This window comes from Indicator indicator, chromosome 2 (genome assembly GCF_027791375.1).
Source record: "Indicator indicator isolate 239-I01 chromosome 2, UM_Iind_1.1, whole genome shotgun sequence".
In the NCBI taxonomy this organism is placed as follows: Eukaryota; Metazoa; Chordata; class Aves; order Piciformes; family Indicatoridae; genus Indicator; species Indicator indicator.
The window spans coordinates 6888761-6902664 of record NC_072011.1 but is presented as its reverse complement, the minus strand read 5'-3'; the positions used below and the strand labels follow the sequence as shown (position 1 = coordinate 6902664).

The window sequence follows — 13904 nt, the reverse complement described above, 5'->3', positions numbered from 1 at the left end:
ACTGTGACTGCGTTCTACCCACACCGTGACTGCCTTCTACCCACACCGTGACTGCCTCCTGCCCACACTGTGACTGCCTCCTGCCCACACTGTGACTGCCTCCTGCCCACACTGTGACTGCCTTCTACCCACACCGTGACTGCCTTCTACCCACACCGTGACTGCCTCCTGCCCACACTGTGACTGCCTCCTGCCCACACTGTGACTGCCTTCTACCCACACCGTGACTGCCTCCTGCCCACACTGTGACTGCCTTCTACCCACACCGTGACTGCCTTCTACCCACACTGTGACTGCCTTCTACCCACACCGTGACTGCCTCCTGCCCACACTGTGACTGCCTTCTACCCACACCGTGACTGCCTTCTACCCACACCGTGACTGCCTCCTGCCCACACTGTGACTGCCTTCCACCCACACCGTGACTGCCTCCTGCCCACACTGTGACTGCCTTCTACCCACACCGTGACTGCCTTCTACCCACACCGTGACTGCCTCCTGCCCACACTGTGACTGCCTTCTACCCACACCGTGACTGCCTTCTACCCACACTGTGACTGCCTCCTGCCCACACTGTGACTGCCTTCTACCCACACCGTGACTGCCTTCTACCCACACTGTGACTGCCTTCTACCCACACCGTGACTGCCTCCTGCCCACACTGTGACTGCCTCCTGCCCACACTGTGACTGCCTCCTGCCCACACTGTGACTGCCTCCTGCCCACACTGTGACTGCCTTCTACCCACACCGTGACTGCCTTCTACCCACACCGTGACTGCCTCCTGCCCACACTGTGACTGCCTCCTGCCCACACTGTGACTGCCTTCTACCCACACCGTGACTGCCTCCTGCCCACACTGTGACTGCCTTCTACCCACACCGTGACTGCCTTCTACCCACACTGTGACTGCCTTCTACCCACACCGTGACTGCCTTCTACCCACACCGTGACTGCCTTCTACCCACACGGTGACTGCCTTCTACCCACACTGTGACTGCCTCCTGCCCACACTGTGACTGCCTTCTACCCACACCGTGACTGCCTCCTGCCCACACTGTGACTGCCTTCTACCCACACCGTGACTGCCTTCTACCCACACTGTGACTGCCTTCTACCCACACCGTGACTGCCTTCTACCCACACTGTGACTGCCTTCTACCCACACTGTGACTGCCTTCTACCCACACCGTGACTGCCTTCCACCCACACCGTGACTGCTTTCTACCCACACCGTGACTGCCTTCTACCCACACCGTGACTGCCTTCTACCCACACTGTGACTGCCTTCTACCCACACCGTGACTGCCTCCTGCCCACACTGTGACTGCCTCCTGCCCACACTGTGACTGCCTTCTACCCACACTGTGACTGCCTTCTACCCACACCGTGACTGCCTTCTACCCACACCGTGACTGCCTCCTGCCCACACCGTGACTGCCTTCTACCCACACTGTGACTGCCTTCTACCCACACCGTGACTGCCTCCTGCCCACACCGTGACTGCCTTCTACCCACACGGTGACTGCCTCCTGCCCACACCGTGACTGCCTCCTGCCCACACTGTGACTGCCTTCTACCCACACCGTGACTGCCTTCTACCCACACTGTGACTGCCTTCTACCCACACCGTGACTGCCTCCTGCCCACACTGTGACTGCCTTCTTCCCACACCGTGACTGCCTTCTACCCACACTGTGACTGCCTTCTACCCACACCGTGACTGCCTTCTACCCACACCGTGACTGCCTTCTACCCACACTGTGACTGCCTCCTACCCACACCGTGACTGCCTTCTACCCACACTGTGACTGCCTTCTACCCACACCGTGACTGCCTTCTACCCACACTGTGACTGCCTCCTACCCACACCGTGACTGCCTCCTGCCCACACTGTGACTGCCTTCTACCCACACTGTGACTGCCTTTTACACACACTGTGACAGCCTTCTACCCACACCGTGGCTGCCTCCTGCCCACACTGTGACTGCCTTCTACCCACACCGTGACTGCCTTCTACCCACACTGTGACTGCCTTCTACCCACACCGTGACTGCCTTCTACCCACACCGTGACTGCCTTCTACCCACACTGTGACTGCCTCCTACCCACACCGTGACTGCCTTCTACCCACACTGTGACTGCCTTCTACCCACACCGTGACTGCCTTCTACCCACACTGTGACTGCCTCCTACCCACACCGTGACTGCCTCCTGCCCACACTGTGACTGCCTTCTACCCACACTGTGACTGCCTTTTACACACACTGTGACAGCCTTCTACCCACACCGTGGCTGCCTCCTGCCCACACTGTGACTGCCTTCTACCCACACTGTGACAGCCTTCTACACACACTGTGACTGCCTTCTACCCACACTGTGACTGCCTTCTACCCACACCGTGACTGCCTTCTACCCACACTGTGACTGCCTTCTACCCACACCGTGACTGCCTTCTACCCACACTGTGACTGCCTTCTACCCACACCGTGACTGCCTTCTACCCACACCGTGACTGCCTTCTACCCACACCGTGACTGCCTTCTACCCACACCGTGACTGCCTTCTACCCACACCGTGACTGCCTTCTACCCACACTGTGACTGCCTTCTACCCACACTGTGACTGCCTTCTACCCACACTGTGACTGCCTTCTACACACACCGTGACTGCCTCCTGCCCACCCTGCCCTCAGAAAGGGCTTGTGCTCGTCCTGGCTTGGATCAGAAATGCTGTGTCCAGGAGGAGGAGGGAAGTGATTGTCCCCTTGGACTCAGCTCTGGTGAGGCCACACCTTGAGTATTGTGTTCAGTTTTGGGCACCTCAATACAGGAGAGATGTGGAGGTGCTGGAGCCAGTGCAGAGGAGGGCAAGGAAGCTGTGAAGGGCCTGGAGAATAAATCTGATGAAGAGTGACTGAAGGAGCTGGGGATGGTTAGTTTGGAAAAGAGGAGGCTGAGGGGAGACCTCATTGCTCTCTACAACTACCTGAAAGGACCTGGTGGAGAGGTTGGTGCTGGTCTCTTCTCACAGGGAATTAGTGATAGAACAAGAGGGAATGGCCTCAAGCTGTGACTGGGTAGGTTTAGACTGGACATTAGAAAAAAATTTTTCACAGCAGGAGTGGTCAGGCCTTGGAATGTGCTGTCCAGGGAGGTATTTGAGTCTCCAAGCTTGGATGTGTTCAAAGGTGGTTTGGATGTGGTGCCTGGGGATATGGTTAAGGGCGACCCTTGTAGAGTAGGGTTCTGGGTTGGACTTGGTGATCCTGAGGGTCTTTACCAACCTGAATGTTTCTGTGATTCCTGCTGGGGCTGGGCTGCAGGGGCTTCTTTCACCCTCTCTCTGCAACCTAAGTGTGGCATCTCACACAGCTTTGTATCCTGTCATGGCAGCACTTGATCCAATGAGCTCAAATAGGCCTGCAGCTTCAGAAGTTACACAGTGAGGGATTGCAGGAGCAACTGCACAGCACTCATGTCCCTGTGATACCAGGCACAAAGCTATATTCTGCTAGGCAATCAGCTCTGCATTTTTCAAAACAATCTGAACTGAAAGGAAGTGTTTGTTTATGAGTTAGGTATTGCCCATGTCAGTATTTCACTTCTCTTTCAAGTCATTAAACTGTTGTGACATCCTCTTCTCTTTTTAGATGGGGGAGAGTTTCAGGTAAAACATCCAAGTTGTGTTATAAATGAACAAGGAAAAGTGCTGGTTGCATGCTAAGGGCATTATGCAAGCTAGCCAGATTAAGTGGAATAAATGGAATGTAAAGTTCAGGCTTAGAAAACTGCTAAGTTGATTGTTTTAGTAAGTATTCTGCTGCCTGTTGTGCTACAGAATAAGCAGGTTTGGGTTTCCACCTTATACAAAAGGACTGTGGACAAAATGAGATATACTATCTCACAGCACCAAATGTGTATGTAGCATCGCTCAGGACAGACAAATTATTGACTGTTTTTTGGGGTTTACAACATCATTTCAGAACTCAAACCAGCAAACATCATACACCAGAAAGATGATTTTGGGATTATCGGTGAAAAGCACAGAATAGAATAGAATGGTTTGGGTGGGAAGGGACTTCCAAAGGTCATCTAGTCCAACCCCTCTGCAGTCAGCAGGGACATCTTCCACTAGATCAGGGTGCTCAAAGCCCTGTCAAGCCTCAGCTTCAGTATCTCAAGGGATGGAGCCTCAACCGCCTCCCCGGGCAACCTCTTCCAGTGTTCCACCACCCTCATGGTGAAGAACTTGTTCCTAACATCCAATCTAAATCTACTCTTCTTTAATTTCAAACCATTGACCTTTGTCCTGTCACTGCAGGCCTTTGTCAACAGCCCCTCTGCAGCCTTCTTGTAGGCCCCCTTCAGGTGCTGGAATGTCCCTTTTAGGACTCCCCAGAGCCTTCTCTTCTCCAGGCTGAACAACCCCAGCTCCCTCAGCCTGTCATTGTGGGAGAGCTGTTCCAGCCACCTGATCATTTTCATGGCCCTGCTCTGGACTCACTCTTAGAATAGCAGAGAAATAAGCTCCTCAAGCAAGGGGAGTATATCAAAGGAGTAGATCCAGGTCAAGAGCCTGAAGCCACATTCACATTCAGTTTGCTGATCCTTCAACCAAGCCTCTGGACAGTTCTGTCTATGTGCCAAGTTATGAACAACTCTTGCAAGACATGGGAAAACCGTCTGGGCATTCAGCTAAGATAAGCTGTAGACAGCAAAACCAAGGAGAACTTCAGAGAAACTGCCAATTGGCTCTAACCTATAAATTGTGCTAAGTGTTCCCCATCCCTATGGTTTCCAAACAGTAACACTAACATTACCTTCAGAGGAGATTAATTGTTCCTTCACAATGGAAGCACTGAGATTTAAGGACTTTCATCCGCTGTTCAAATGTGTTGATAGCTGTTTGAAGCAAACTGGGGAAAGTACAAGTTGTAATTTCATTTTTCTATGGAACTTGTGGAGATTTAATGATAGAAGGAATAACACAGAAGTTATCCATGGAAAGCAGTCACGTAGGAATTCACGTTTCAGCACTTTCCAGCTTCCTATTTGCTTTGAGAATGCCCTGAAGAGCGTACAGCATGCCAAAGGAGTTGCTGCAGAGCCTGAGAAAACTGAATCATCAGGAAGAAGTGTGTAGAGATAAGCAAAGGGCTGAATTTGAAATCCACAGCATATCTCATTCACTGATTAAAGGACTTAGGTTGATAATTATTTTGCCACCTACCCAGCTCTGCCATGACTTTATCATGCAGAAGGATTGCTAGGTGCTGGGTGATAGGCAGTCATTAAGTTGTATTAAAATAGCCTGCATTCACATTTTTAAGGCTTCCAAATGTTCTTCCACACACTGAGATGGCAAAGTGGAACATTATAAAAACTCTGATCGCTATAAATGTCACTGCTAGACTTTGCCCTGCTCGTTACTCAGCTACACTGTGGAATACACTTAGCTTAGGGCTGCTTCAGCTCTATCCATGGAGCTAAGAAGTCTTCGCTGTGAACCTTGTTTTATCTAATCATGGTCTCTGTTATAAGGCACAACATACTGAGACATTCATTAGGATGTCTAGGTGTTACTTGATTTGCTTGTTTGATTCCAAAATTTATAAGGAGTAACATTTGAAAGATGTTATGTAAATAAAGTATTTATGTATGATGACACCAAGCTGTGTGGTGTGGCTGACACGCTAGAGGGAAGGCATCCATCCAGAGGGACCTTGATAGGCTGGAGAAGTGGGCACAAACCAACCTCTTGAGATACAACAAGACCAAGTGCAGGGTCCTGCATCTGGGTCAAGGCAATCCCAGGCAACAATATAGACTGGGCAGTGACTGGCTTGAGAGCAGCCCTGAGGAAAAGGACTTGGGGGTGGTGATGGATGAGAAGTCAAATATGAGCTGTCAATGTGCACTTGCAGCCCAGAAAGCCAACCAGATCCTGGGCTGCACCAAGAGAAGTGTGGCCAGCAGGTCAAGGGAGGTGATTCTCCCCCTCTACTCAGCTCTGGTGAGACCCCACCTGGAGTACTGCGTCCAGTTCTGGAGCCCCTATGACAAGAAGGATCTGGACGTGCTGGAACGTGTCCAGAGAAGGGCCACCAGGATGAGCAGAGGGCTGGAGCACCTCTCCTATGAGGACAGGCTGAGAGAGTTGGGGCTGTTCAGTCTGGAGTGAAGGCTCTGAGGTGACCTTCTTGTGGCCTTCCAGTATCTCAAGGGGGCCCTCAAGAAAGCTGGGGAGGGACTTTTTAGGGTGTTGGGTAGTGATAGGACTAGGAGGAATGTAGCAAAACCAGAAATGGGTAGATTCAGATTGGATGTGAGGAAGAAGTTCTTCACCATGAGGCTGGTGAGACACTGGAACAGGCTGCCCAGAGAGGTTGTGAAGTCTCCTTCTCCAGACACTCTCAAAACCTGCCTGGATGCGTTCCTAAGCAGTCTGATCCAGGTGAACCTGCTTTAGCAGAGAGGTTGGACTAGATGATCTCCAGAGGTCCTTTCCAACCCTCACCATTCTGTGATTCTATGATTCAACGTGGAAAATGTTTCAAACCAGTATTTAGGGCATCCCTACTGCACAAAGCAGGGAAGAAAGTCTGATTTTGTCAGAGGAAGCCTGAGGTTTAAGCAGGCAGTGACTCAGAATTCCTACAGCTGATTTAAATGTGTTTCTCATTACATTGGAACATTTTATTTTATTAAAAAATAAACCCTCCAAAAACCAAAACCTCTTAAATGTTGGAAAAAATAGACAGAAATGGAGAAGTCTTTTTCCTCATCAATTCTAATTTTCCTTATGAATGAAGCAATTGTGGTTAAAAAGCTGAATGGTTGGTCCTTCTGCAGTCCTTCTGAGAGGATAAAAACATCTTGGGCAACTTCTGCTTCCAAACACATGAAGCTCTCCTTGCTTTTACTAGGGCTTAAGCGTGGAGGCATCCAAGAGCAAAATTTCAACACACAGTAAAATGTCTTGAACGTATTTCACTCCAGAGACAAGTTGTATTCATGTTTTAACATTGGTTTAAATGGATAAATAGCAATAAAATAGAAAACAATATACATTTAAAAACTCAAACAACAATGGAAACCCCCAAAGGCCCTCTCCTGCTCTCCTGCAATCTCACTGACCTTCTTATATTCTTAGATAATTCAATGCTGCTAAATATAATTCAGGTCTGTAGGCAAATGGCTTTTAATGTTAACCAGCCTCCTCCCATTTAACTTCATTTGACTTGTAACTTCAGGCAGTTACAAAGTAAATAAAACAAGCAAATACTGGTAAAGCAACAAACTCCCCAGTTTCCACCTGAAAAACATTAATCTGTGGTTGCAAACGAATGGGCAAGTAATAGAAGAGCCACAAAGGAGATAAACTTATTTAGTAAATAAAACTTACCTGGTTGTGAAAGAAAAGAAGTTTCCTTTGTAGTGTAGCCAACAATTCCCACTGATTCTGAGCCAATATGTACTATTTTAAAAGGGTGAACATATTTCATCATTTCTCCTCCTAATGGAGTTTTCCCCTTAATGTTTGCACTCAGGATTGTAAAGTTAGCATTTATAAGAAGAGGATCCAATAATCCTTTCACACCTTCATCAAATTCATGGTTCCCCAAAGCCTGTGAAAAGCAAGAAGAAAGAAAATACAGGACCCTGCCTCCAATATTCAGTCTAAATACTCCCATAAATGGTAGGCAAGGCATGTGTGAGATAACAAAGTCTGTGTTCTTGGGAAGAAAAACCTATCTCAGCATCAGAGAATAGTTTTGGTTATAGGAGACCTTTAAGATCACCACTAAACCATGTCCCTCACCCCCTCACCTACACATCTTGTAAATACTTCCAGGGATGGTGACTCCACCACTTCCCTCTGAAGCCTATTCCATTGCCTCACAACCCTTTGGGTGAAGAAATATTTCCAGATATCTGATCTAAATTTCTGTCTTGTCTTAAACAGCACATTCCTGTTTCTCATGAACACAGAAATGATTTTTTTTTTTTTTTTTTGAGGATTAGGGGTTTGTTTTTCAGGCTCTCTTAATACAGCTGCAAAAGTCAAAATCCACAGAAATATCAATAAATATCTGTCTAAATAAACATTTGTAATCATATATCTGATGAAAACCCAATGGTTTTTCATCCTGTAACTGCAAAGCAAGGGGATTAACAATAACCACAAAGGAAAACAGGTATTTTGCACATGGAAAATACACTGTTTTAAAAAATACTAAATAAAAGGTCAAATGACAATATTTGTTTCAAGAGCTTGCGCCTGGGGTACAGTTTTGTGAAATACATTTAATTCACATTTAGTAAGGGTTCTTATGTGTTAAATGTAACAAGAAAATATCATTTTCTAGCCACCCTCAATATCATTACCTAGTGGAAGCTCTAATGTTTATCAGCTAGGGAGAATCTCCACAGACAATCCATAACTTGAATGTTCAAACTTGTACATAGAAGATTTCAGCTCAACATGAGGAGAAACTTCTTTCCGGCGAGGGTGACAGAGCACTGGAACAGGCTGCCCAGGGGGGTTGTGGAGTCTCCTTCTCTGGAGACTTTCCAAACCCACCTGGATGCATTCCTGTGCAGACTACCCTAAGTGATCCTGCTCTGGCAGGGGGGTTGGACCTGATGATCTCTGGAGGTCCCTTCCAACCTCTGATGTACTGTGATACTGTGATAACAAGTGAGTGCATGACACTGAGAAGTGCTAAGACTACCACACAGAGCTGGCAGTCCAGTTTGTTTATTAGCAAGGTAATATCAACCAGGTGAAAATATTTACTTGTTCTAGGTCAGTTAAGTAGACAAAAATTGATTGACATTAATGGACCATGGAACTTTCTCCTACCCACCCCTTTTTCATGCTCAGCCCAAGATACCACATGCCTGTGCCTGCCAGTTCGGTAAGAGACAGCAAACAGCAGCTTTGCCAGAAGCACAATACACACAAGCACCTTGCTGCATGTTTGGGTGTTAGTGAAGGAAAAGATATGTTTGTAGAAATGTGATATTAGTGTAACCTGGCACTTGGTAACTTGGTACAAGTTTTCAGATGGCAGCCAGAGCAAAACACGAAGGGGAAGCTAAAGCCAATGAGCCAACTTTTCCAGACAGAAGGGTGCTCATAATTTCCTTCAGAAGATTAAGTGGGGAAAGTCACATTCATCATCTAAAAAGACTTAGAGACCTCTCTATTCTACTTAAACATCTTCTATGTGTTTGTTACAACTTTTATTCCCCAGATTATACTAACCCCTATCATGCTCCAACCCATGCAGGACCCTGAAGCCACTGAAGACATGGAAGCTCAGTTTCAAGAAACTGATGGCCAGTGTCTTTCATTGGGGGGAGACAAAGACTCCTGACTCCTTTAGTCCCCATCTGGCCCCAAGCTGCTGCAGCACTTTTCCAGAGAACTCAGAGCTATCTTTAAGAAAATCCTGACTTGGGAAGACACAGTGCACTCCAACTATGTTCCATTTTTAACCATATTCTATCTGTAATCTGATTTGCTGTAAAAAAAGGAAAGAATAATAAAAACAAAGAACAGCACTCTAAGGAAACTCAATCTGGTGCCAACTGATGTTCTGAAAAGACGTCCATGGACTCGTAGAGCATCTCAGAAGGGTAACAAGCTATTTCCTTTTGGCTGATGCATATGCCTCCAAGACAGGCAATTAACCCTCCCCTCCAAAAGGCTGCAAATTAAACAAGAATTTGAATTGAATGTAACTGTCATTAGCTTGTCGTGAAAAAAAGGAAAACAAAACATAACAAACCAACCACTTATGAAACCTTGTTTCTCTTGGCTTTGTGTCTTGCATTTGGGTTATTTCATGTCCATTAGGGTACAAGCTTTGATCAAACCTTTTCCCATGGTGTGGGTTGCTATGAAGTCTCTTGTTCATGAGAAATCACTAGTGCCTAATAACATGGTTTTATTTTTGATGCAGCTTATCCTCTGGGAAGGATGATGTGGACTGGTTTGGGTTCCTGCAATCTACCTAACTACCATTACACCCAGCGCTTCCAGGACTCTCTATCTATGCAACATCCCTCATCAAATCTGAATCCATTGGCCAACATAAGTGTAAATCACAAGGGGGAATGAACAGAAATATTCAAGCACACAGCATGGGATCATATAATCCTCCTCTTCACAAGAATCATAGAATCAGTCAGGGTTGGAAGGGACCACAAGGATCATCCAGTTCCAACCCCCCTGCCATGGGCAGGGACACCTCACACTAGATCAGGCTGGCCAGAGCCTCAGACAGCCTGGCCTTGAACACCTCCAGGGATGGGGCCTCAACCACCTCCCTGGACAACCCATTCCAGGCTCTCACCACTCTCATGGTGAAGAACTTCTTCCTTACATCCAGCCTGAATCTCCCCACTTCCAGCTTTGTTCCATTCCCCCTAGTCCTATCACTATCTGATATCCTAAAAAGTCCCTCTCCAGCAGGTTGAAACAAAATTGGGATATAAACTAACAGAAAGATGCTACTTCAAAGTAAAACTAGAAGACTTCTATTATCATGCCTCCAATAACTGCCTTCGAGGTACTTAATTGGGATTTTAGGGTAAAATACACCAAAAAGTAAGGCTAGTGACAAGAAGATTTGGAAGGCAATATCTATCTAAACAGGAGAAAATGGGCTGGAGGTGATAACAGGCATAAATGAGAAATGGGCAGGTCTAAAACCTGTCCTATTTGTGGGACAAACCCCTAACACTGCCAGGCTGCCCTAAATCCTCCTATGGTTCCTGCCCTCATCCAGTAACAACTTCTGTGACTCATGTCCCCTCCTTCGTCCTGTTTGTAACCCTACCGCTGTATCTCACTTCGAACCATTTCAGTAATCCCCACCCCTTCTCTTAGGGATGTGACTTCCCAAATATTGCTTAAAGGAATATTAGCTCCCTCTCCTGAAGTGTGGCTCTTGCCCCCAACACTGCCCCCCCCCCCCCCCCCAAGTCACCAACCCCACTGCATGGTTCCCATGGTCCACAGGCATAAGAATTTAAGAGGATGATACAGCACTGGTCAACATTCAGCACCTCTGTCCTCAGGCTCTTCAGCAGCAGAGAAAGGTGCCAAAGTCTCTGTACCTTCTCAGTCTATTCTGTCCCCTCCTATCCACTGATGACATTCATATTACAACATGCAGCACCTCCACAGAGAGCAGGTGGTTGACCACTTCACCTAAGGCTTTAGCATCCAGTACAAGCCTCTGGCTATCCAGTACAGGATGGAATTAATCTTACTGTGAAGAAAAAGCTCACGGCTTCTCCTGAACAGTCAGCAAACACCTCCTGTATCATGTGTTTCTAAAACTGAGCGTTAGTTCAACACTACTGAATTTTGCTTCAAAGAATTTCTTTTTGTGATATGATCAGGAACTGTACAAGCTCCCTCCCAGTCTGGCCATGAACCAGTTAAACCAGCAAGTGCAAAGCTGAGAAATGCCAGCCAACTGCAAGCTTTGGGAAGAAAGGTGCAAAAAACTAACTGGAGCTTTTTCTGCACTGCAGAGCCTCAAAGCGCTTCCCAGCTCTCAGAGAGGATGAATCCTGAATGTACACAATCCTTCCCATCACTAGCAGGAGGGAAAATCCTGTTGATGTTAGTTTTGTGATAAGGAAACCGTTCATTAGGCCATGTGAGCGGGGAGCAGTGTCCTCACAGACCTATCTGTTTGGTATGAAGTGTGCTTAGCCTACAAGAGTGCACTGGGTCATCCCTTTCCCTTCTGTAGCTGTTCTGAGGCAGAGGGAAGAAATGGGTAAAATCATTTTTGACCTGGGAAAGCAAAGTGCAGCCCTTTCCAGACAAAGAAAAAAAAAAAAAAAAAGACATGTCAAAGGATGTGACATTCACAGAAGATTTTCCCCTTGAGCTGTCACTTGGGGAGAAGTAAATACACAGTCACTCTCAAACATAATTTTAGATCCTCTCCTCTTCTCTGGGGCTGTTGGCAAGCAAAATAACCCATGATAAGTTTTTATATATTTGTAGGCTTATTGCTCTGAGACAAAATATTTAAGGACACGAGACGACATCCACCAATCTCTGTCTCAAATTCTTCTATCTTCCTCTCAGCACTCTGATGACCAAAAGAGTACAGGTGCTGGAGCTCCCTCACAGACACGATGTTGCAGTCCCTGGGCCAGTTACCCAGAGCCTGATACTCCATCATGACCACAGCTCCGGTGGGACTGGACACGATTTGAGTGGGACTGATGAAAACTGAAAACCATGACCCTTAGAAACAGCATTGCAAACATGTGCCATCTGTCCGTTCCTTTCTGCCAGGGCTGAAGCCAGCAGGGCAGGCTGCGAGCCTTGGCCGGGACTAACCTGTGTGTCTCGGGCCAGCCTGCTTGCCTGGTTTTTGCTAGGCTTGCTTCCTTGCCTCTGCCGACCCCTCTCCAACAGAGTCGGTCCAGCTCCACGCCCGCCCAAAGTCCCTGCCTCTCCCGAGGGGAGCTCCTACAGTGCACCACCTTCTTTCCCTCTGTGGAGCCTTGGCATCAGCTCCCGGTTTCTGGCTGCTGGTGGAGCTGCCAGCTCACGACTTCGTTCGGCTGTGTGCCCGTCACCTTGCACATCGCTTCTCTTCTCGCCTACCTCCCGGCCGCCCCTGGTCATGGTTTGCAGCGTGGCTTACAGCCTTCTCTGATGCAACGTTAAACACTCGAGGAGGCGGCAATGCACGAAACGACAGCAGGGAAGGGAAGGGAGGCACAGACTCAACAGCACCCGTGCCAATGGGAACCCTCCACACACCGCGCGGCTCACCGCCCCCCGGCCCACTTTACCATGGCATCGTAGCGCAGCAGGTTCATGAAGTGGGCAGCCTCCCGGCCCTTGAAGCGGGAGAACCACACCGTGCCCTGGTATTGGTCGCCGGCGTCCAGCAGCAGCACGTTGCGGTGCGCGGCCCGCTCCGCCGCCACCCGCGCCGCCCGCCGCGCCACGCCGCCGAAGCAGCCCTCCGCCCGCTCCGCGCCCGCGCAGCTCCGCGCCCCCGCGCCCTGCGCCTCCACCCGCCCGTGCACGTCGTTGGTGTGCAGCAGGGTCAGCCGCAGCTCCGCCGTCGCGCCCAGCACCGCCGCCGCGCCCAGCACCGCCGCGCACAGCCACAGCGCGCCCGTCCGCTCCGCCATGCCGCGGGGGCTCCGCGCCGGGCTCCGCGCCGTTCCGCCGGACCAGGAGTGGGGGGCGGCCGCGGGAGGGGCGGAGGTACGGGGAGCGCCGCGGCGGGGCGGGGAGCAGGCGAGCAGCCGGGAAACCCGCGCAGCCTGCGCGCCGCTCCGAGGAGCCGCCGTGGAGACCCGCCCGCGGTACAGACACTCGCTGCCTGTCGGGCGCGGAAGCCGCAGGTGCTCCGCTTCTGCTGGGCGTGTGCGAGGGTACGGGACGGCCTTCTGGGACTGCCGGGCACTGCCCTTGCTACGCCTCGCTGCCCTCCGGTCCTCAAGGCTATCTAAGGCCCAGGCACTGCCCTGCGCCCGCGGAGTTCCCAGCCCTGGCTTGTCCCGTCCACCCCACCGGTGTCCTTTACGGTGGGACAGCTGCCGCAGGGTTGGGGACAGGCTTTCAGCCGTCTGCTGGAGGTCAAACGAGACAAGCATTCAGCCAGCCGCGAAAGGACAAACTCCAGTGCCCACAGGAAGCCTTGGTGAATATTTAGTAGGCTGAAAGGGGGTTTCAGACCTTCACATGAAAATGTTTGTTTTAAGGGTTCCACTCAACTTCCCTCCTCTTTCTCCAACAGTGCTTAACATAAAAGCATACTATTGCAGCCCTGAAAAGAGTCACCCTCCTTTAAGAGTTGATTTAATTACAGCTCTGGTGTTTTTAGTGGCGATTCATGAATT

The 13904-nt window shown here is 49.3% G+C and overlaps 1 protein-coding gene across 1 annotated transcript in view; it reads right to left on the bottom strand.

The window, feature by feature from the left end:
- Positions 1-12884, bottom strand: part of NT5E (5'-nucleotidase ecto) — a 41859-nt gene extending 28975 nt beyond the window's left edge. Inside the window, exons 1-2 of the mRNA XM_054397671.1 lie at positions 12843-12884; positions 7408-7630 (exon numbers count right to left, since the gene is read on the bottom strand). Coding sequence (XP_054253646.1) covers positions 7408-7630; positions 12843-12869 — 250 coding nt within the window. The 5' untranslated portion in view covers positions 12870-12884. The remainder of the gene's footprint in view (positions 1-7407; positions 7631-12842) is intronic.
- Between the last annotated feature and the right edge of the window lie 1020 nt (positions 12885-13904).